This window comes from Topomyia yanbarensis, chromosome 2, assembly GCF_030247195.1.
Source record: "Topomyia yanbarensis strain Yona2022 chromosome 2, ASM3024719v1, whole genome shotgun sequence".
NCBI classification, from domain to species: domain Eukaryota; kingdom Metazoa; phylum Arthropoda; class Insecta; order Diptera; family Culicidae; genus Topomyia; species Topomyia yanbarensis.
Window position 1 is genome coordinate 192,997,593 of NC_080671.1, and position 25,312 is coordinate 193,022,904.

Here is a 25,312-nt window from a genome sequence, read left to right on the forward strand (position 1 = left end):
CCATGCGGCTCAAGGTCATACTCAATCGCAGGCATCACACACGACGGCTGTGGGGCTCCGGTGGGGAATCGATGTCATAAAGTAAGGACCGTACCGCCCGGCAACATTCAGTCTCGCGCGGACAATCGATGATGCAAGGTTTTCCTTCTGATGGTGCGTGGTACCGATTTGTGATAAGGTTAATTAATTAGTAAGCTGTTAGCTAATCTGAGGCAGTCATTCATTTTACGGTTTCTGATTAGTTGTGATCCTCAGTGATTAATGTGAACACAGTATGACGTATCAGTGACTGCAGAACCGCGCTCATATTGGATATTGACCGGAGGACAATTATTAAATACAAATTGAATGATAACAATCAACTTCATACAGAGTGCGCTAAACAACATACATCAAGGTGGGTAAAATCATTATTTCATCTTATCGACACCATCGATGGAGACGAACGGTAGCCGGTGCTACGTAATGAATCAAAATGTCCTTGACAGCCGGCAAGGTAACATTCGTTCGACAGGTTACGCGGTACCATCACCGTGACATCACACCCTGGTGTGGCTTCGTCCGGCTCGTATCCAGGTGGTTGAAGACGCTATTGATTTTTCACCCCCCCCCCCGCAACATGGACAATAGATGAGTAGAGACAGTACAGTACCATCAGCTATGAATGAAAAAAAAACCTTTAGTGTCAGCGGAAAGAGGAGGAGGAGAAAAATGGGGGCTTGTGGGTTGGCTGGAGATAGTGTTTGTAGGAATGTGATTGCTTTCGGTTTTATCAATGAATGTAGTGACGAAGTGTAACCAGGGAGGATATTCTCAGAAGGGAGGATGGATGCTGCTAGCGTTATGACGAAGATAGCTTTTCTGTTTCAAACGCCTACGCGGCTACTGAGTACATAACGAAAAATTCTCAATGCAAGTTTTTAGGGGAGATATTTCTTCACCGGTAAATGAAGAGAAGTTATGTGCATAGGGTTACAGTTTCCTTTTACATTATACGTTTTGTTCCGTATAAAAAAGGCTTATACTTTAGAAAATGTTGTCGCTTTCCTCGTAATAGAACAATCTGATATTATATGAGTGCGTCGAAGACTCTAACTAGGGCCATTAAGTACTAGGGAGGCGTCTTTCCAATTTCCTCCAATGAGCTTGTTTAAGGGGGGGGGGGCGATTGGTATAGTGGGTAAAAAAATTAGTAATAAAAAAACGAAAAAAACCCTCAAACAGCATGGATGCACCTGAACAAACTTGCTAAAAATATTTAAACGCGGTCGTGCGTTCAGCTGAAACAGTGTGTGAACAAATTGGGAAGTATTCTTAATATTTTGAAATCATATCGAAAAAACAATTTAAAACACGTATAGATACAAAAATCGGAAGCTGTACACAATATAGGTTGAACTCTCGTTAACCCATTCATGCCCATGTTGTTTGTGGGCAACAACGTTTATAAACAGCTATAACTTTTGATTGAGGCAAGATTTGCTCACAAAAACAAGTTAGGCTCATTAATATGATTATTGCCTTTAAATTGAGTATTAACAGTTATAAGGATCAGCTCTAGAACTGAAGTTATTGCAATTAGTCTGATTGTATTCCGAGCAGTGCTGCCAGGGACAGTTTACGTTGACGACGGAAAATGATTTTGTCATATATCTTCGTTATTGTGCAATATTATTAAAAACTGATAAAACTTACCAATTTAGACTGTCATTGGCTACGTTTTCCACGTAATTGGACTATTGTAATTATTCTAGGAGAATTGTTTTGAGCATTAGAAGGTAAAAATTGACCAGCTTCTAGCACTGCCATGGAAGCACCAATCTTTATGAAAATAGGCTTTTCGTGTTTCTTGACCCAACCGTTCTCAAAAAAAAAAAATAGTTTTGAAACCCTAAATGCACTAAAAAAAGCTGGGCATGAAAGGGTTAATAATAGCTTCCACTAACAGAAATCATCATGCTACTACCTGTATGGATAAAAACGGAACAGGCTCACCTGGAAATCCGTGGTGTCTGCATATCCTCCGGTGGAACGCATATCATGCTATTTTGTCCATCAAAACAACAAAAGCCGCTTTCACACATTTCTATCTTAAGGTTGGACAGCGAAAGGGTAAAATTCGCAATCGAAAAAAGCAGTTTTTTTCCACACCGTATGTCAGATTTTCATAAAAATCAACCAGCAGTACTCTAACAACATTCTACATACGCTGATTGATTTTTATGAAGATGACATACGGTGTGGAAAAAACTGCTTTTTTCGTTTGCGAATTTTGCGCATTCTCTGTCCAACCTTAATGTCAAGTAAGTCTTCGGTAAATCCATCCTTCCCATGCTGACACTCCCCTACTTCTCCAGGCAGCAGCAGTTTAGTACTAGTACCTGTGCATTTCCTGGCTCCATGTTTCGGTTACACTCACTGACTTCGCGGCGTATTACAGCTTCATATTCCACACATTATGTATAATTTCATACCTACTTCAAATTTCGAAATCAATTTAATAGAAAACTGACGGCAGTGAAAAATTTTCACCTTCATCATCGATGGTTGCTGTGATCGAACATCCTCACTAAAAAGAGTGCTATTTCGCGAAAAACTGAATATCGAAAAAAATCCTACGTACGCCGCTTGTTATTTTTTCGTGCTCTACACTGGTGTAACTCCCTAAATCTTTCACACCCTGTCGAGCCTGTTAGGCCAATGGCAGTTAGTCGAGACTTTGGTCACAACCATAAAAAGAACGATTTCGGAATATTTTACAGCTGCTTCTTCCCTTTTTCGATCAACTGATGTTCGGTTTTGGCAACAAAATTGTTAAAATAGAATCTACCTTTGATTTGAAAAAATTGAATATGTTCAACAAAAATATGCCTAATATTTTAAATGGAATTCTCAAAGTTTCATTTGTAAAAGTTATCTTGTGAGAATATTTCCTTGTAGTGAAAATTGGCGGCAGACCTCGACACCTTCCTGTCGGCTCGTTGTGGAGATTAGCTCATTTGCCGAGGACTACAACGAGCAGTGGTGCAAATCCTCATTTTCAAATGCCAACTTTCAGTTCAATCAAACCCAACCACGATTCAAATTCAAAGCCTCCCTTAATCATTCACTTTCAAGTTGGCGGGATTTTCATAACTGAACCGCACTTCTTCATTTCAAACTGATGCTTTTTCATTCACCAACCAAAGTTGTCATCTGCTCTGTAGAGGCCAGTTTAGGTTAAATGTTGACACATTTTGCGTTTTCAAGCTAACATGAACAGTAAGAAGTATGTTCAGAGTAGTTTTGCTTGAAAAACCTAGTCAATACCCCAGTAGAGAGATATTCACAGGGTCAATGAAATTGAAAATGAATGGAAAATGATTGAACTACTCGGCTGTTTGAATGAATTATGCAAACGAACAAATGCGAATTGAGTATTGAGTTCTACAAGATGACGACACGAATGAACTCATGATGAATGAAGTTCATGTTTGACAATTCTCGGTGGTTTGTTTACTTTGTCAGTTGCGTGAGTGCGAGTGCAACGGGTGCTCATCTGTTACATTCGAACTCACGTAACTTCCATGTAAACAAACCACCGAGAATTGTCAAACGAAGTTCATCCGGCTCATTTTGTAGGGTTATGGCGGTTGGTGTAAAACCTAATAGTAGGGCCTGATTTGAGATTTGTTCTTGCTTCAAGTTCAAAACAACCTGTTGAAAATTTGCAGCTCTGTCAACGAGTAGATCGCGGCGAAGCGGGGAGCTAAATGGCTCCTGGTATCGTGACAAAACTGGGAACTTATTGATTCACGAAACGGATATCTGATGGCGAACATGGACTGGAGAGTGTGCGAGAGGCATCCCCATAGCGACCACCAAGCGATTTGCTAACGCATCGGCCAATGGAACCCTGCTGCGGCACGGAGAAGGATGACCGGCAAGCTAAAATGGAAGACGTCTTTAACAAAAACCTCTTTGTTGAGTCACTTCGGCGAACAGCGGAATCAGGTACGTTGATGCGCCTATGCAGCTTACTGGTTAAATGAGTAGCTTAGTACGCTACACCATGCTTGTCTTAGAGCCAGAAGGCGGGCTCAGAGCGCAAGATCAAAGAGTGAGAGAGGAGCGCAAGCGAGGTTTAGAGACGATCGGGACTCTTTAAAAGGGATATTAAGCTTAGTAAGCCAATTGCCATAAGGGGCTGTGCTGGAAAATAGACGCCCATCCCTGGGGGACGCGTACTGCGTTATGACGACGATGAGAGCCCGTCGACACCAGCTGGAATATGCCCGGGTAAGCTAAAGATAATCGTTGAGGGTCTCTTCCCGAAGCACGATTCAACTACCCGGTCACCGACACCGTACGGCGAAGAAGAAGAAGGTAACACAGCCGAGTGTCAAGCGACTAACGACGAGCTCAAAGAAGCGTCGATTTGACTAAAATCAAAGAAAACCCCCAGTCCGGATGAAATACCAACCGTGGCGCTGAAAGCTGCAACCCTGGCATATCCGGACATATTCAGGATGCTACTGCTGAAATCTTTATTGATGTCAATTTCCCCAAAATGAGGAAGGTACAGAAGCTGATGTTGCTGCCAAAGTAAGGGAAGTCACCAGACCATCCAGCCTCGTATAGACCAATGCCGCAGCACTGCACAGAATAATGAACCAGATCCTGAAGAGCTACTTCCAGAGTAGAGTACTGCTGTACGAGACGAACGAAAGGTAGAAGGCAATGCGAGTCGCAGCGGGCGTTCCTGGACGATGTGTCACTAACGGCGATCCACGTAAGTTTCGTGGACGATGTGTCACTAACGGTGATGAGTGAGACACTTGAAGAAATGGAGGTGTCGGTGACGGAAACAATAGATGCAATCGAGAGCTGGATGAACGGGATCAAGCTGCAAATAGCACACTACAAGACGGATGTGTTGTTTGTCGGCAACTGCAAAGCTGTTCAGCGGATACAGATCACCGTCGAAGGGCATGTGATTGCATCGTAGCGTACACTGAAGCAATTGGGAGTGATAATCGACGACTGGTTGAGCTTCAACAACCATGTCGACTACGCCTGCTAAAAGTCGGCGAAGGCAACGAACGCAATAGTTTAGTTTCGTCATCGATATTCCAATATGGGGTTCCTGTCTGGGGCGCTGCACTGAAAACCAAGCGGAACCGTAAAAATCTGAACAGCACATTCCGGCTGATGGCCGTACGAGTCGCGAGTGCCTACAGTAGGGCATTGCAAAAAAAAACTTTTTTTTGAATTCTCAAAGGCCCCCCCTCTCATATTGTGACAAATGTCAAAGTAAGCTCAGATGCCAAATTTCACATCATTTGGACACAGTGGCGTAGCCAGAAATTTGGTTTGGAGGGGGTTTTGATGAAAATCGCAAATTTTTTGAAAAAATGCTAAAATTTAATATGAGTTTGATAAATTATTGAAAACACAAAAACATAAGTAGTCTAACAGATGTTATTCCAATCTACAAACAAGAAGGATCAACATGGAACAGTTTTCAAACCTCTATAGATTATTTTCTTGTATAATATGTCAATGAAGTCAAAAATTGCAATCTTTTAAAGTGGGATAAATGATCTCTAAAATTTTCAACGTTCGAGATCACCTAATATAATAATCCTTGACTTTGAAGGTTTGACAACTTCGGGAAGTTATCAACATAAAACAGCGCCTGCTTTGATATAGAAATTTTAGTGATTAACTCTCATAGAGGTAATTATGGTGAATTAATTTTTCAAAAATATTAAGAGACATGGTGCCTTCAGCAAAGTTTTTGATAATGTCATTTCAAACAATTTTGTTCAAAATATGAAGGCTACATGAATTCAACATATACGGATTTAAATGGACTGGGCCTGCTATATTTCTCCTTAGTGAAGAAAAATTTAGGTGAAAACTATTTTTTTCTGCGCTACGGATAAAATTGTTTGAAACAATCATTGCGAGTTGAGAACACAAAACCTATAACTGAATTATGGATGGATGGAACTGAAACCTGCGTTTCGACTTCATCTCATCAGAATCCGACACTATCTTGGTGGGCGGACTAAGCCAGCGCCGAATTGATGCTAGCTCCTGAAAATGGAATCACGCTTTGTGTTTTTGAGTCCTTTTAATATCTGGGAATTATTTGTTTTAAATCCAGTTCCCTTATTTTTTTGTATGCTTCAAAGGCACCTTGAACGCAATGTGAATTTATTATTTAATTACCGCAGAAGAGATTTATCAAATACAGTAATTTCAGAATAGCTTGTTGTAAAGGTTTTCTACTAGTATATTTCGATACTCTGAATATGTGAGATATTTATGTCTTTGACAAAGTTGTTTGAAATAGCACTTTCGAAGACTTTGCTGGAGACACCCAAATTTGGTTGAAGAGTAATTCTTGTCTATAATTACTTCTAGGAGGATTAACCGTCAAAATTATTCTATCAGCAGATGAACAGTTTTACGTTTTGAAATTCTTCAATGTTACTTAACATCGAAATTTGGCAGTTTCGAATGAATGTGATCGTGACCGTTAAAAATTTATCGAGCATTAATTTTACTTTTCTTCATTAGTCAACCTCACAACTTGCAGTACTAGTACGTAGCACAAAATATTTTAGTACGCCATTCATTGCATCCTGCTAAGAGGCTATTCATATAGTTGATAATACAACAAAAATCCAATGCTCATGAAACCGATCCTAACCTGCTAGAGACAAAATTACATCAACTTTCAACTAGTTTCTGAAATGTTATTCTTGTTGTTAACCATTGAATTGTTGTCTAAACTCTACACAATCTAAAAAAATACATTTTCAGCAAATGTTGAAATGTATGTTAGTTTTCGGTAAACAAGCTTGTTTTATATGCAATCAACCTATTCAAATTTAGATTCCCATTCGAAAAATTGTCTCTAATCCATATTTTGAAGCATCTTTGAGCTCATAATAATTCAGACAGTTATTTTATTTTACATTGAAGTAATTTGATAACTATGGGATTTTGGCTAAGAGATAAGTTACAAGATCCCCTTCCCACAATTTTCCAAAAGTTCTCATGACGCTTTTAACACAGCTCTCAATGTAGTGATCAGAGAATATTTTTCCAAAAATATTTTGTGGAATATTAAATTAAATTCGTCAGTATCAATTTTTTTTCAATCCAATTAATTTTGGTTTGGGGGGGGGGGGGTTTAACCCCCAAACCCCCCCCCCCTGGCTACGCCACTGTTTGGACAATTTTAGACCCCCGCCCACTTCGCTTGAAATTTTTTGAAACTGGTACTATGGGAAAATAGAGGAAAAATACATTAAATGCTATAACTTTTGAAGTAGCAATCAGAAAATTAAAATTTATACCTCTTTTGGAAGGAAATAATCTTAGTATTTGAATGGAGATATATTTGTTTCTAGAAAAATACGAGAAAGTGGGGTACTGGGTCATTTTGACCCCAAAATCCCCTATTTTTAATGATTTTTCTGCTCCGTGATGAAAATCATACATATTTTGTAGTTTTTCTAATGTAAAAAAATCTCAAAAATCTAACGGAACCCTTTTGACCTTAGTCCGAATACGAGAAGTTGGGGTTAAATGGCCTTTTGACATTAATATTTACCGTCATCATTTTCTCGTGAATATATCTCTATTATTCTTCACTCAATTTTCATAAACTATACCTTGTTGAACGTGGAAAATCCTTAGGATTATAACAAAAATAGATTCGTTACCGGTAAAATTCAGGAACATCAAATTATCTGTCGATTTCACATTTTTATCATAAAATCGCACATATTAACTCCATTTAACAACAAAATTCTTATTTAATTTACTACTTTTAGTGTAAAATATGCTTAGGGATCACATGAGAAAAGTTCCATTCCTGGAAAAATAGGGGAAGTTGAGGTATTATAACAAATAATGAAAAAAATGAGATTTGTAGAGTAAATATCAAAAAGTTTGATGTTTCTGAATTTTACCTTTAACGTTTTTATTTTTGTTTTATTCCTCAGAATTTTACATGTTCAATAAGTTACATTTTATGAAAATTGATTGAAGAATAATAGAGATATATGCATGAGAAAATGATAAAATTTAATATGACTGACAAAAAGCCCTATAACCCCAACTTCTCGTATTCGAACTAAGGTCAAAATGGTTCCGTTCGATTTCTGAGATTTTTTCACATTAGAAAAACTACAAAATATGTATGATTTGCATCACGGAGCAGAAAAATCATTAAAAATAGGGGATTTTGGGGTCAAAATGACTCAGTACCCCACTTTCCCGTATTTTTCAAGAAACAAATATATCTTCATTCAAATACTTAGATTATTTCCATTCAAAAGAGGTATAAATTGTAATTTTCTGATTGCTACTTCAAAAGTTAGAGCATTTAATGTATTTTTCCTCCATATTTTCCCATAGTACCAATTTCAAAAAAATTCAAGCGAAGTGGGCGGGGGTCTAAAATTGTCCAAATGATGTGAAATTTGGCATCTGAGCTTACTTTGACATTTGTTACAATATGAGAGGGGGGGGGCCTTTGAAAATTCAAAAAGTGTTTTTTGCAATGCCCTAGCCTACAGAACAATATTGTCGGAGGCGGTATGCGTTATCACCGGGATGATCCCCATCTGCATCACTGTGGCAGAGAACGCGGAATGCTACCAGCGGAGAAATGCACGTAACGCAAGGAGACTGGTCCAAGCGGACTAATTGGCTAAATGGCAGCAGGAGTGGGACAACCCGAAGAAAGGAAGGTGGACCAACCGACTCATCCCAAACATGTCGGCTTGGGTGCATAGAAAGCATGGAGAGGTGAACTTCGTCACCCCTTTGCCCGGAGTGTACGACAGTGCAGGAGACACTGGAACACGTAGTCTTCGAATACCCTAGGCTCGAAGAAGCTTACAGGGGTATACCTGGTGTGACAGTTTACAATATCGCCGAAGCGATGTATCACGACGAGCATACCTGAAACGCTGTCAACAGAGTAGTTACGTGCATACTCTCCGAGCTGCAGAGGAAGTGGCGAAGGGACCAACAAGAAGCCACATATTGGGTTTCGAGAGAAATTCCGCCATTGGGGAACTCTCCGACTGTGTAGACTAGGTCCACCGCCGTGGACCAGTTGAGTAGTATGCGACGTAGCACCGAGTTTGGGTCGTCAGGGCGCCAGTGAACCGGACGTCCAGCTTCACCGGAATCGCCGAACCGACCTCGACACCCTACCGGGTAGCTCGTGAGCAGGCTAGATCCACCGCCGAGTAGACCGCGTCGCACAGCTAGCAGTGGGTTGTTGGGGCGCTGGTGAACCGGAAGATACACTCCAGCACATACTGGCTGGCCCGTTGAGTAGGCTAGATCCACTGCCGGTGGCATCATCGAATAGATCGGGACGACGCGGAGAGGTAAATGGCTCACGGAAAATTCTTCGAATTCTTCGTCGGAGTAGGCTAAATCCATTGACGGGGACTAGACCGAGTAGTTCGCGAACAAGTAAGAGCGGGAGTTGAATGGCTCATCGGGAAAGTAGAGTGAAATGGAACGAGATGGAGCCAAAGGGCTTAAGAAATTGTGGTGCTAAAACCAAAGAAGAATCGGTATCGGAAGAACTTCCTTCACCGGGGAACTCTCCGTCGGCGTAAGCTAGGTTCACTGCCGGGGACTAGACCGCGACTAGACACCACCAGTCGTGGGTCGTCGGGGTACCAGCGAACCGGACGCCCTGCTTCATTGGAATCGCCGAACTGACCTCGACACCTGGATGGTTGGCTCGGTTTCGGGAGAACTTTTCTCGCCGGGGAATTCTCCATCAGGTCCACCGTCGGGGACTAGACCGAGTAGTTCGTGAACAAGCCGGGAGCTCAACAAGTAAATGGCGCTAAATTGTACGAGAATGTAGTTGCGGTGGTAGTCAAGGGTTCGGTCAATTAGATAATCTGAAGTTTGCCGCCCAGATTGTCTTCGAAGGGGAGGAGCACTAAATCCCGACTCAGAGCTTTCCGATTGACATGCAGAAATTGCCAGTCTGTGTGGATGGTGGAGAACTGGTGGTGTGTCGAGAAGTGGGGCTGTAACCCTACTGAAGGAACTAACTAATAAGTTGTTGAAATAGAGTGGGTGCTATGCACATAAAAACCCCTCCCCGAAATAATGCCGTTAGGTAGTGTTGAGAAGGATTCAGGTTCTGTGCAAGAGCGGTGGTTTTTAGCGGGTGATGGTAGCCCAAACCCGTTCCCTGAGACATTTGGGTTTTTGTACATATTTTCCGTCTCAGGGTTTTCTTAAAAAAATGTATGCTAAAAATAAACAGACATTGTCCGCAATGTTGCTTCAGAATCTTCATCGCGACGAAGCACGGTGAATATGAATCACCTGCATTCGTCCCACATCGTTCTTCGCTGTTATATTCAACTTGCTGTTGATATTCATCCACGAATGAAGCCGACTGCCAATCCGTGTTTATCCGAATGCCTTATCCATACGTTCTTGCCTTGCTACTCATCGAACGACCGAATGAACTGCACGAGGAAGCTATGAAGTGAATGATGAATAAACGAATCAGCAAACCATTCCTCACCATAGCGATGATCGCTTACAACTATTGGCGAAGATGACTTCAATTTTATCTTCGCAGAATGATGGCTCGCGAAGAACTATATTTGTATTCTGATGCGTTGTACTGTTCGGAACAAGCCAATGTGCTACTGGTTCTTCAGTACAAAACTATGGGTTAAATTAACAGCTGAATCAAGGCAATATTTGTTAAATATAGTACAATCTTAATAGAAGCCTTGTGTGTCAAGTATTCAAGGAAGATTGAACCCATGTTTGGTGATAAAACTCGGCATAAGCAAAACAAAATTCTTTTGGATGAAGTTTTGATTTTAATCTGCACATGGTGTTATATCACAATAATTTAACCTATTGCGTATGTTTTGCTAGTATCACGACGAAATCGCTTAATCAGCACGGTTGTTTAAAAATAAATTAGCTGTAGAATGAACAGTGTGTTGTGGGTGGGTGCATGAATGGCTAAATTCAACAAACAACGATGCGAACAAGCAGCGAACAGCAGTCATCAGATTCGGATGTTTTGTTTGTTTGTATTATTCATTTTCGCTGATTCTGTGCTTCCGTGTGACGAACGGCGCAGCGTTATTCGAGGCATGGGTGAATGACACGACGAATATCGCATCGATGATGAACGAATGAACTAGTTCGGCGAAGAATATTTGCAACATTGATTGTCCGATCTCGACGAACTGAGTCGAATGGTATATGACACTCGGACCTTAGGGCCGGCTTTATGTTAACTATTTTTAGAGTGATTGCATAACCTTTCTATATGAGAAAGGCAAAAATATTCAAGCTTGTCGAAGTTATGGTACCTCCCCCGAAGCGTGTTTTTTGGTACAGGTTTGCGGATCGGTTTCCTAATAAAAAAAAATTTCCTGCTAAAAAACACGTTGGCCAAAGAATTTAATTATGTGGTGTTTAAAAATTTAAACAAAAATTCATTGCAAAGAATTGAAAAAATTTTGATGAAAAAGGAACCGTTCAAGTACACGAGAATGTAAATACAAACAATTAAAAAAATATGAAAATTGGATTAATAGTTTTTGAAATATCACGTTCACCGCAACGGTACCTTTCAAAAAACTTAGTTTTGAGATAATTGCGTTTAAAGTTTTTTTTTTTCGATTTTTTGAGTTCCAACTTTATATATAACCCCTCAACAAAATACTTTTTTGGTAGAATAAAGTTTGTGTGAAAGGCCCAATACGACTCATGATATTTTGGCATAGGCATAAATTCTCCAGGATTCGTACTCCGAGCGCTAGAAGTTTTGTTCTCCAGCACCTAGGCCTATTGAGCGGCGTCAATATAAAACATTCCGCAAGTTTTTCAGTTCACAGTGAAAGAAAAAGGTTTTGGTTTACATATTATTTACATTTTAATTTATTTAATTTAATTAATTGATTAATTAATTAATTTATTTGTTTATTTATTTATTTATTTGTTTGTTTATTTATTTAAACCGCTGGAGCTGGACTATGCTTGAACTCTCTCTCCAGCAGGCATACAACCTCCTCATCTTTTATATCAACAGATAACAAACATACAAATGATACAGTTCGACACATATTATTACAATTATACCAAACAGCATAATCTTATTAACTATTAACCTGCACAACACAACAGCTAACAAGAGAATGAGCTCAGAAATGAATTTTTGACAACATTTCGGTACAAATGAAAGTCGAAGACATTGTAATAGTTTGAGCTTGAACTTGAGCTTGTGCGACCACCCCTGGCTGCTACTCCGTTATCGATCTGGACTAGCTGAAGTTGCACAGGGAATCAGTAGATAATTATGCTTGGGAGTAGCGAAACATCTTCCAATGTGCAACTCCTGGTAATCCTAAGGTGTTTATTGATCAATGCCGGCGCCGGTCAGGCCCGAACGTAGATCGCGGAAGGAAAGGGAAGGAATTGTTAGTCCGATACTTGCTTTTGCTAGAGGCCGTATATACTACTGCGCACTCCACAAGTATCACGGGAGGAGGAAATTTGTTAGTAAGTATAGAAGTTGGATTCTACTTCTTCTTTACCGACGCCAAAGAGGTGACTCCACTATCTGGACGAGATATCGATCCATCAAACTCATGGACCGGGGACCAATGGCTTTACTTCCCTTCCGAAGGAAGACGTGACCATAGATTTTTTCACCTCAGAAAAATCTCAACGACCTCGGCTGGAATTGAACCCAGGACAACTGGAATAAGTGGCGTTAACGCTTACCACTCAACCACCGGCGCCGTCATGAAAGTCGAAGACATTGGAACAGCGATTGAAAAGACGACATATACTGACAAAATGGCCGTTATATCAGTGATTTGTTCTGTCTACAGGAATGGAAAAAAGTATGGGTTCGAAGACTACGACGACGAATGTCGATGCTCAAAAGTTCGGAGCAGTCGATTCGAGATTGCAGCAGATCGGCAATGAAATTTGCTTTCACAACAACGCGGCGTACAGCCAGCAGACCGAGTTCAATAAGCTTGCGGCGACCTGTGCTGCTCGGTAAGTTTAGTGGGCCCTTCCATGGGAATCGACGAAGTGCAAAACGAACAAATTTGCGCTAAATTGCTCCAAACGGTTGAATATTGTTTTGGTAATAAGGAGGTCAGGTTACATTGCCGTATTCGAGTGTTTTTTTTTTTCAATGGAGAATGCAATTTACGCACTAACCCAGTACACGTGCAATTAGTAGATACCAAGCTACCACACGGGGTGTACTGGAGTGTCGGGCTCTCATGGTGACACCATGACTAGGTAATACCGACTAATCTCCATTGAGCACCGCCATTGCTCCCCCCAGGGACCACCTCTCGGTATTACTTCTGGAGGGATATTCGAGTGTAGAACGGACCAAAGGCCATTAGTGTGCTTTTAAACAGTGAATATTGCCAAAGTTCTTAGTGACTCTAAAAATGAATCCTAGTAGCTTAGAGGCCTTAGCAATAGTGTATTAAATGTGGTGCTTCAAGTTTAGTTTGCGGTTTAAGTGAGAACGATTTGGAAGATCATGCAGTCGGAATTAACTCTCGAGTGTTTGCGAGTAAACGATATAACAGAAAACTTGGATGCATTTAACATCATTTTATTAACATAGCACTAATTGGTCAATACATCTACCTGCTTCTTTGACATTCCTGTTAAAGTGAACTACTTTAAAGTCGCAGGAAGCGAAAGTTTCATGCTCCTCAGCAGATTTTCTAAGTTGTTTAAATAGAGCAAAAACATACATGATCCGAGATGGCTACCCTGAGGAACTCCCGAGCTGGCGGCAATCGACATCACCTGTCGTGCAGTCTCCAATTTTAACTGCCATTTCTCGTTCGGTTATGTACGAGTGAAACCAATACAGAAAAGAGCCATTAAATCCAAGCCTACTTAGCTTGGAAACTGTTATGATTAATTTTGTCAAATGTGGCGGAGAAGTCGCTGTATATGGTATCTACCCGTAGTCGTGCTTGCAAAAGTGGAAAAAATGGACCCAAAACGCGCTTTTTTTTGAAAAGGTTGAATGTCGTTTACCAGGAAGGTCTGAAAAATTGATTGCTACTATTTACAATGACTGCACGGTAAGCTATCATGCCCGTTTTACCCTAATCCCCCTTTTTGTTTGAGTTTATGTTCAAAACTGAATATATAACTCGGAAGAAAGTTGAAAACGGCTGACAAAAATTAATATTTCTTATGTAAAAAAGTCCAGAGAATCGATTGAAGATAATTAGAATAATCTCACGAAACGTATACACCCATTTTACCCCAATTCTCCGCAAAACTAATGTTTGAAGGGATTCCTGGCTTTATATTTCGGTAAAAGTCTATATGCGGTTGATCAAAAGTGATTACTCGTATGTATAACAATCCAGGTTATCGTTTGAATATAGTTAGACTGGTCGCCCGAAACGTATGAACCCGTTTTACCTCAATTCCTCCCATAACTCAAGTATAATGTTAAACTTGGCTCTATATTTCAGAAAGAGGCTGAATGTGTTTGATCAAAAGTAGTATTTCTTGTGCAAAAAATTCTGGGGAATCGATTGAAGATAGAATGGCTGCACGAAACATGTGTACCCGTTTTACCCCAAATCTTTCCATATCTCAAGTGGAAAGTTAAACCTGGCTGTGCTTCTCGAAAAGAGGCTGAAGGTTGCTGATGAAAAATAGTAATGATTATGTGAAAAAATCTGAGGAATCAGTTGAAGATAGTTGGAATGACCGCACGAAACGTTTGTATCCGTTTTACCCCAATTATTCACATAACACAGGTGTGGTGATACACCTTACTCAATATTTCAAAGAAGCAGAAAGCGGTTGATCAAAAGTAATTTTTATGCTAAATAATCTAGGAAATCGATTGAAGATAGTTCGAAAGACCGGATAAAACACGTGCATCCGTTTTACCCCAAATTTTTCCCATAATTCAAGTGAGAGGTTAAACCTGGCTATACTTCTCGGAACAAGGTTGAATGCCGCGGATGAAAAGTGGTTATTCTTATGTACAAAATTCCGGGAAATCGATTGGTGATAGTTAGAAAAACCGCACGAAACGTGTATATCCGTTTTACTCCAATTCTTCCCATTACTCAAGCGTGCACTTAAACCTAGCTGTTTTTCTTTGAATGAAGCTGAATGTGGCTGATTAAACGTAGCAATTTCTATGTAAAAACTTTCGGGAAATCGACTGAAGATAGTTATAATGACCGTACGAAACGTGTATACCCGTTTTACCCCAATTCTTCACATAACGTGTAATAAAGTTATACCTTACTCATCATTTAAGCAAGAGGCTGAAAGCGGCTCACCAAAGTAGTTTTTCTTATGTAAAACAGTTCAGGGAATCGATTGAAAATACTTTGAAATGACCACACGAAACGTGTTTACCCGTTTCACCCCAATTCTTTCCCTTATACAAGTGTTAACTTATACTTACCCAACATTTCAGAAAGAGGATGAAAGCGGCTGATAAAAAGTAATTTTTTATGTTAAATACTTCAGGTAATCATTTGAACGTAGCTAGAATGTACGCACGAAACATGTGTATCCGTTTTACCGTAAGTTTCTCTCATATCTCAAGTATGAAGTTAAACCTGACTATACTTCTCCGAAAGAGACTGAATGCAACTGATGAGAAATAGTAATTCTTATGTACAAAAAATTCGCGTTCAGCCTCTTGCTGAAATGATGAGTAAGATATAACTTCACACATACATTACGTGAAGAATTGGGGCAAAACAGGTATACACGTTTCGTGCGGTCATACTAGCTATTTCCAATCGATTGCCCGGAATTTTGTACATAAGAATTATTACTTTTCATCAGCCGCATTCAACCTCTTTCCGAGAAGTGCAGACAGGTTTAACTACACACTTGAGTTGTGGGAAGAATTTGGGGTAAAACAGATACACGTGTTTTGTCCGGCCATTCGAACTATCTTCAATCGATTTCATGGTTTATTTGGCATAAACAAATTACTTTTGATTAACCGCTTTCTGCTTTTTTCTGAAATATTGAGTAAGATGTATCACCACACTTGTGTTATGTGAATAATTGGAGTAAAATGGATACAAACGTTTCGTGCGGTCATTCCAACTATCTTCAACCGATTCACCAGATTTTTCTACGTAAGAATTACTATTTTTCATCCACCACCTTCAGTCTCTTTTCGAGAAGCACAGCCAGGTTTAACTTTTCACTTGAGATATGGGAAGATTTGGGGTAAAGCGGGTACACATGTTTCGTGCGGCCATTCTAACTGTCTTCAATCGATTCCCCAGAATTTTTTGCATAAGAAATACTACTGTTGATCAATCGCATTCAGCTTCTTTCTGAAATGTAGAACCAGGTTTAACTTTCTACTTGAGTTATGGAAGGAATTGGGGTAAAACGGATACTATATTCAAACGATAACCTGGATTTTTATACATAAGAATCATCACTTTTGATCAGCCGCATATAGCCTTTTACCGAAGTAGAAAGCCAGGATTAACTCCAAACTTTAGTTTTGCGGAGAATTGGGGTAAAATGGGTGTATACGTTTCGTGAGATTATTCTAATTATCTTCAATCGATTCTCTGGACTTTTTTACATAAGAAATATTAATTTTTGTCAGCCGTTTTCAACTCTCTTCTGAGTTATATATTCAGTTTTGAACATAAACTCAAACGAAAAGGGGAATTGGGGCAAAACGGGCATGATAGCGTACTTTAAGGTCATTTTAAATACTTTCAATAGATTCCCCAGACATTTTTACATAAGAATGCAGGGTATGCATTTTTAATAAAAACACTTAGCCTTCTATCAAGCTATTGAGTAAAGTCGCGTTTTTGATACTTTTTTTCCACAGTGCATTGTCTGATGAATGTAAGATGTGTAGGATACTAAGTTTGTAGTAGTTGCAGTATTATACATACACTAAGTATATGTATAAATGACCAAATTTTAAAGGAAGAGAAAGCGTAAAAGGAAGAATATCTCACCGTTTTTTACATCCTATTGAAAAAATCTCCAGAGTTTTTCTGTGAATTGCTAAAATTTTATTATTCTTTTATTACATATTTTCGACATGCTTGTTATATTATTTGTTATCTTGTTGTCCTCACCTATGTCGCACAGTGCTCGTTCTAAACGATTAACCTAGCTGAACAAAACAATCCAAAGTGAACAGAAATTTCTTCCACTCGACCTTTTTTAGTGAACCTAGTCTATTTTTTTAATGTTTTTGATGAAATATCCACCCACAACATGCAGTCTGTGCAGTCCACGGGAAATTATCATAACTCAAATTGTTTCCTTATTTCCGCTATTTGCCTGAATTACCACGAGCGCTTTACAAAAGCTCCTCCCCCCTCCCATGTTCCGGTTGGAAAATGCAAAACCTAAAATCATTTCGTCCGGAAAATTCATGACGTCAATCTAACGGTTGCTCTTTCTTGCCGCCGATGCCCCTGACCGTGGATACCGGATTCAGCGCGCGGTGAAAATCGATTTTTCGCGCCATATGCCTGCCCCCTATCCAACAACCGCACCGGCATCGGCAGGCACGGCACCAGACCGGGCGAGGAAACCACAAATCAACAATGAGGCTCATGCTTTCTGCTGGTGTTGGTGAAGCCGTTGTCGGTTCGCATGTTTACCAATATGATGTCATGGGCTGACCATGCGTGGTACCATCGTTCGACCGCAGTAGTGATGACGTCAATAGTGACGACATTAAAGTGCGAGCAGGACAACCCCAGTTGGACACTGTTGCGCTCGCCGTCGCGGTTTGGCATCACGAAACAGATGATCTATAAAACTAGCAGAGCCTGAAACGGTTGCCGAATTTTTTGTTTGTAGCAAGTTTGCAACAATTTTCACGTGTGAACTTCATATCAAAAAAGACTGACGGTCACTCTCTCACAAGACCATAAACTGAAACTATCTGTATTGTCAGCCACCGTGTTCAACCAACTTCAGTACGCGAAGGAAAAAAGGTGCGACAGTTACATCTTCATCTCTGCATTTCGCCGGGTAACAATAATAATTAGAAACACAAACTTACCGACGAACATAACTGCCAAACAACAGACATAAAATCCCACGAACACTTTTGCGAATCTGCCGAAAATTGTTACCATAACCGCTGGGCTGGCTCTGGCTCCACATACAGCCAGTTCGGATGAACGCAGCGAATTACTTGGGTGCATTTATTACTTCATAAATCAAGACGTCATCCCGGGAGCCGGCGTGTGCTTCTATCCATTCGGTGTACTCGCAGAGCTAGCCAAATACGGACTTACCAACTGATTGCAGGCTCAATGAGTACACGTTTTATGCCAAACCAATGATCACTACGAAACTGTCATGTGGTTGGTGTCTCCACGCGGATCCCTTGTATGGCGCTGTGTCCGAAGCCAGTCGTTTCGGGATGGATCAGTTGGCTCTGGAAGCGGGTTAATGTAGCTTTGGCGCAATGGCGGCATCTTTCGTGTGACCAGTCCCGATCCTGCGTGAAAATAATTTATTTTCGAGGTTGTGCATCGGTTTGGGTGCGGAGTGACAGCAATATTTCAGAAATGAAAGCATCGCCAATATTTCAAGTTTAAACAATACTTGATTTGATATTTGAATGACTAAGCCAAATTCCTGGTTCATCGCTCATACAAACGAATGAATTTGTACCAACCGCACATCATTTTTTAAAATCAGGACCAAGCAGTTTGGCATCATTGCGGGCACGCGTCGTGCTGGCTCATGTTAAAAATTAACACCACATCATGAATCCCTGGCAGCCACAGTAAATCATTAGCGCCTTTCTGGTACTATAGGCATCAATGCTGAAGCAAACACGTCCAGTTTTTTCATCTTAAAAGTGCTAAGAGTCTCGTAACATTAAATTTGTCTCTCTTTCTCTTTCTTTGTCTTAAAAACATTAGATGGATTTCGGAAATCGCTATGGTTATCTTGCTTTGGCATCCCCTGTCATTTTTAAACCCAAATTGATCGTGGGAATTTGCTGCAAAGATCGTTCAATCGATCGTGTGAGAAGTGAATCAATGCCATTGTCATATCATTGATGTTCTATTTATAAGCTCATTGGAATTCATTTTGAAAAAAAAACATGTGCTGAACTCTTATGGTTTTCAATCACATGTTACTCGCTGTGGTTCATAGTTCCAGGCGCTCCTGCGACAGTGATGCGATGATCGATGGCCAATCGAATATGCAAAAAAGAAACATATAAGCACTGGACAAATCAGCAACTTCCAACGGCGAAGCCGTCTCCAATTCTTACACTTAAGAGACCAACATGTTGGAAACCACAACTACTAGTTAAGATAAAGTTGATCATCTACCAAAAAAAACCGGGAGTCTTCATGGTTAGTGAGTTATTCACTAATAACGTTTTACGAGTAGCACTCACAAGCTAGGTGGTACACCGCTTGTAGATTTGCAAAGATTTCTTCATATAAATAAAACCTCATGCCAACCGCATGAGTGTTACTACATGCTGCTTGGGCGCTTCGAAACCACAAGTGCACTTTGGTTCAAGCAAATCGAACACCGCAAAATACGACGTCTTAGGACCCCCAACTGCGGGCGATTCAGTTTGTGCTAAGTTTGACAATGCCGGAAAAAAGTGGCAGATGAAGATGTTAATTTTGAACAGATAGAATAGCCTAGACAGGCGTTTGATTTAGTGTTTATTTTTGGATTTACACTGACGATTTTTTGTTTGTTTTTCTATTTTCAGGTAAGTGCTGAGTTTTTAAATATCCACCATGCAATAGAATCATTCTGTCTTACACTTTGAAAGTAAGTATATTAAGAATAATACCTAGAAGCACCGACAGAGAAACGGAAATTTGGTATTGTGGCACATATTTTATATTATGCATTGCAACGCATATTAACCCCTTCATGCCCATATTGTTTACAAACAACGTTTTCAAACAGCTATAACTTTTGTTTTAGGCAAAATTTTCTCCCAAAATCAAGTAATGCTAATAAATGTGACTATTACCTTTCTTTTGAGCACCAATAGTTACAAATATTAGCTCAAGAAATGAAGTTATTACAGTTCCATATCAACCTTTGAGTAGGGCTAATAAGATTTGTAAGAAAACTTTTGTTTTGCTGATTTCTCTTAATTTGTTATAATTTTAACACAGAAAACATTTGAAATTTATTCTACCAAGGGTAAAGGTTGAATTGAAATTCAACTCGGCAGCGGAATAGTGAGCGAAATAAGTTTGCTTACAAAAATCTCATTAGCCCTTTTGAATTAATCTGATTGGATTACGATGGAGCAGTGCTGCCAGGGACAGTTTATGTTGACGACGAAAAATGAAATTTTGAGATATCTTCGCTAAGAAGAGGATCTCAACACGCAGCAGCAAACTGCGTCAACAAGACCCGGTGGACAGGCAAAGTGAAAATTAACTTGTATTTTTTGCATATTGTAAAAATCAAAAAAGACCCACGGCTCAGTTATGCGAACGCGTTGAGCCGTGTCAAATAAACAAAAGAACGAAAATCATCCGTTCAATAAAATAGCAATAAAAATAATCAGTTCAAAAGCTGTAAACTTTGTAACGAACAAAAGTTTTGAATCAAGTGCGGTTTTCATGGCTATGGTCCACTAGGAGGTTGATAACAGTCTATTAATCTTTCTCCGGACAAAACCAACCTATAGGCCGTTTGACATCCGGCGGGTTGATGTATTTCAACCAAGAATTGATCCACTGGGTTCCTGTTTCCATGTCGTAAGAGGCGACTGAAAACAGGAGTCCTCAAGTCAAGGTGTTTCTCCGTACCGAGGAATGAATGGCCGGTAGGACTAAAATATGCCAGTCGCGCACGGAGTGTCGTGTGTTACGCGAATCTCTGACACAGTGGACTTTTGTTTCTTCTCAAATCGGTGGATTCTAATGATGGTTATGTCCCTAATACCCATTTCGGGGTTCGCAATAGGCGATTATAAGCCAACGTGTTTGGTATCTTCTAGTAGCTGTATAACAAGTGCTGATGATGAAATGTGTGGTGCTGTAATTGAGTATGGTTAGAGTAGCACAAAATCATCTTCAGCGTAAACGTACAGCAACTATGAATCTATACCGCGTTGTGCAGGAAGGAACAACTTCCATAGCTTTGGTTCAAGAACCGTATTTCCATAAAGGAAACTTCTATGCTGGAAAGCTACTTAACCCCATCTTCGTAGCTTTCAACACAAATAGCAAGTCCACGTGAAATGCCTCGTGCATGAATACTTGCGAATAGCGCTATTGATGCATCGCGATATTTGTGCTGTACCGGTAAATATGGCTGTTATAAACATAAACAAGAAATACGTCTATTGTTAGGCATATTTGATGGAAATGCACACTAATTAATTTATCTATAATAAGATATAAGATATAAGATATCAATTTGAGAGGCATCGAAATAATGGTATACTTAAGTAGTACAAATCTGCACATTCTTAATGCAGGAAACCGCCCAACATTTGCACGAACTGGCAGAGAAAAAGTGTTAGTTGTAACTCTCTGCTCTGACGGTATTACGCATGAGTTGACAAACCGGCTCGTATCAAACGAGCTAGAACCATTTTCTGATCATAAATCCATCGTATTTTATCATTTAAACGTCTCGCTAGATATCGTCACATATTGTAAATTTATATCTACGAACTGGGACCTCTACGAAAAGGGGCTTGGCGACTAGGTTTCATGGGTGTCTTCCGACAATTGAATCTCCAAGTATCTTGAATGAGGTCGTGGATAAAACAAGCTCATTCATAGTAGCAGCATACCAAGAGGCTTGTCCGCTTCGAGTTATGCGTGCTTCTAGAGGTGGTGGAATACCAAACTTGTTCGACTTAAAAAGTTGTGTAGAATAACTTAGAATCGCAGACGCAGGGACGGGTCGGAGGCATTTAAGTTGACTCGCAAAGCATACAGAAATACCCTTCGATCCTCTGAGCGAAGTGGTTGGAAAAGCCTCTGCACAAATGTCTCATGTCTCTACGAGACTAGTAGATTAAATAAGTTACTTTCGAAATCGAAAGACTTTCATGTAAGTACAATTTGAACTGCTAATGGTGAATACTCGTCGGATTTGCACGTAGAATTGTGACAACCGAATCGATCAAATGGGCAATTGGAAGTTTTGCTCCGATAAAGTCTCCGGGACAAAATAGAAATATTCCAGTTCTACTACGAAAAGGATATGAACACGTCAAGCATATTTTGGAAAATGTTCTCACTTGTAATCTTGCAACGGGATACATTCCATAAGCGTGGCGGGAAATAACTGTTAAATTCATTCCCAAAGGTCGCTGCGTCACTTATGAGGAGGCAAAGAGCTTTAGACCGATCAGTCTGATCTCCTTCCTTCTCAAATCAGTGGAAAATTGATTCTACCGCTACGTTCGGGATGTTAGCTTGGGCGAATACCCACTGCATGCAAATCAACATGCATATCAACGGGGGAAGTCTACTACCAACTTGTTACACAATGTTGTCTACAACATTGAAAAGACTTTTTCACAAAAGCAATCCAGTTTAGGAGTTTTTCTCGATATTGAAGGTGCTTTTGTCAACGTGTCTTTCGAATCCATTTCGGAAGCAGTACGAGGTCATGGAGAATCTTCATATATCACGAACTGGATACACGCAATGCTTAGCAGCCGACATCTGTGCTCATCTTTAACCTATTCATGCCCATGTTGTTTGTGGACAACAACGTTTATAAACAGCTATAACTTTTGATTGAGGCAAGATTTGCTCACAAAAACAAGTAAGACTCATTAATGTGATTATTGCCTTTAATTTGTGTAATAACAGTTACAAGGATCAGCTCTAGAACTGAAGTTATTGCAAATAGTCTGATTGGATTCCGATGGAGCAGTGCTGCCAGGGACAGTTTACGTTGACGACGGAAAATGATTTTTTCATATATCTTCGTTATGGTGCAATATTATTGAAAACTGATAAAACTTATCAACTTAGACTGTCGTTGGCTACGTTTTCCACGCTATTGGACTATTGCAATTATTTTAGGAGAATTGTATTGAACATTAGAAGGTAAAAATTGACCAGCTTCTAGCACTGCCATGGAAGCACCTATCTTTATGAAAATTGGCTTTTCGTGTTTCTTGACCCCACCGTTTCCAAGGAAAATTTTTTTTGAAACCCTACATGCGCTAGAAAAAAATTGGGCATGAAAGGGTTATGACAAGTAGAGAAAATGAGTAGCTACGGATGTCCTCAAGGTGGTGTGCTGTCATCACTTCTATGGAACCTTGTCGCTGGTGCGACGTATGGTTTCGCCAATGATTATAATATAATGATCACCGGTATTTCCATTAACACACTTTTTGATTTGATGCAACAAGCCTTATGTGTTGTCGAGCAATGGTGTCCTCATGTTGAACTAGTAGTTAACCCAAATTAAACATCAATGATGCGTTTCAAGCAACGAAGGACTATAACCAGGGTTCGTCCATTGCAGTTCTTTGACTCTGAAATTATTGTCGCTGATACTTAGCTTGGTTTGGGTTAATTCTTCACTCAAAACTTATTTATACAGCTCACATCGATTTAAGGATCAAGAAAACTTCCATGGCCTTCGGCTCATGTAGACACGCTTTCGGCAAATTTTAGGGACTCAAACAAAAGTACATTCAGTGGATCTACCCATCAATTGTTGACCAATACTGGCATACGGGTGCCTTGTTTGCTGACAGAAGGAAGAAGTTATGACAATCCAATCAAAGTTAAACCATCTGTAGAGGATGGTCTTGATGGCGATGATTGGTGCGTTCTCGACAACACGTACTGCTGCTCTAGATGTACCCTTGAACATAAAACCACCACAAGTGTTTCTGAAACAAGAAGCACTTTCTTGTGCATACCGTCGTATGATTACTGGGCTCTGGAACAGTAACCCAATAGATCATGCAGCTAGCCACCCAATACTGTGGCCCCAAATGGTTACTTGGGATGAGTATACACTTGCTCCCGATGACCTTATTCTCACATGTAGTGTTCCTTTAAAAATTTTCAATGTGAAAAGTTCTCCTCACGATGAATGGCTGCCTGTTTGTATGGAGTGACAACTTGAAGAATACGGAGTTTGTTATACTGACGGTTCTTTGTTGGAGTACCGAGACGGTGCTGGTGTCTATTTTCATGAAATGATATTAAACCAATTTTATTCGTTTTGTGGATATTGTACCGTATTCCAAGCAGAAATCTTTGCGACTCTGTGTAGCTTACAATCAGCATTTCAACTGGGAATTTACGGTTATAGAATCTATTTTTGCTCCGACAGTCAGGCTGCCCTGAAAGGACTTAGTTCGGCTGATTTGAGATCGGCCGTTATGGATTACATTAATCACCGACATATCCATAACTACAATACCCATATTATTGCAAGTCATTTTTGTCGCATTTTACTAGTCCTCGAATCAAGATTGAATCGAAAAGTTTCACTATCACTACCACCACCACATTTTTATATTAATTAGCGCATCATCTCTTTTACTTCAACTCAAATTTGTGGATGCTATACTGCCTCCAATCCTGAATTGTAGGTCGAAATTGAAAGTAGACCAGTTCCGTGCACTCATCAGCAGTAAATTGAAACCGAGACCGTATTCTAGGCGACGAACCCACACCGGTCTGCCGCATTTGGCACAGAATTTTGCTGCCGCGATTGTTTTGACTGGCTTGCAGTGGAGTAACTCACCGTACATGTAGGCCGGTGAATTCCTTTCACCAAGTTCATGGTACAGAGAAGCGCGCCGAGACATATGTACCAAGTACGACCGGCTTCTTTCTTGCTTGAAAGTTTTTTTCTGTTTTGGAAACAACCGGCGACACAACCATTTCTTGAGAGCAATTTCAGTTCATATTGTTTAATGTAATGTTGTAGTATTTAAGCTTTTTTATTACTTTGTTTACAAGGGACAAAGCCCAACCACGCGAAAGTGGTGCGCGAATCCTCGAAGGCGGCAGTGACAAACCTGTTCAACTAGGTGGTGAATACTTTTTGCGGTTTATTTGGTCCCATTAACAGCATATAGATGAGTGGCCAATGCCATCCCTCGGGTACCTCCTATGGTGATTGGCTGTACAATGTATGAGAAAGAAGGCACAGACAAGGTTCTAAAATATGGGTTCCGGCTCTGTTGGTCATTCGCAAGCTATGGATATAGTATCCTTGGGTTATTTTAAGCACAGCACAGAATACG

At 40.1% G+C, this 25,312-nt stretch overlaps 1 protein-coding gene across 4 annotated transcripts in view; it reads left to right on the forward strand.

The window, feature by feature from the left end:
• LOC131682531 (probable nuclear hormone receptor HR38) overlaps positions 1 to 25,312 on the forward strand; it is a 383,999-nt gene that overhangs the window by 92,160 nt on the left and 266,527 nt on the right. Inside the window, exon 1 of one of the 4 annotated variants that reach the window (XM_058964073.1) lies at positions 100 to 397. The exons of the other annotated variants lie outside the window; for them this stretch is intronic. Coding sequence (XP_058820056.1) covers positions 349 to 397 — 49 coding nt within the window. The 5' untranslated portion in view covers positions 100 to 348. Of the gene's footprint in view, positions 1 to 99; positions 398 to 25,312 lie in introns of those variants that run through there. 4 annotated transcript variants of the gene reach the window in all.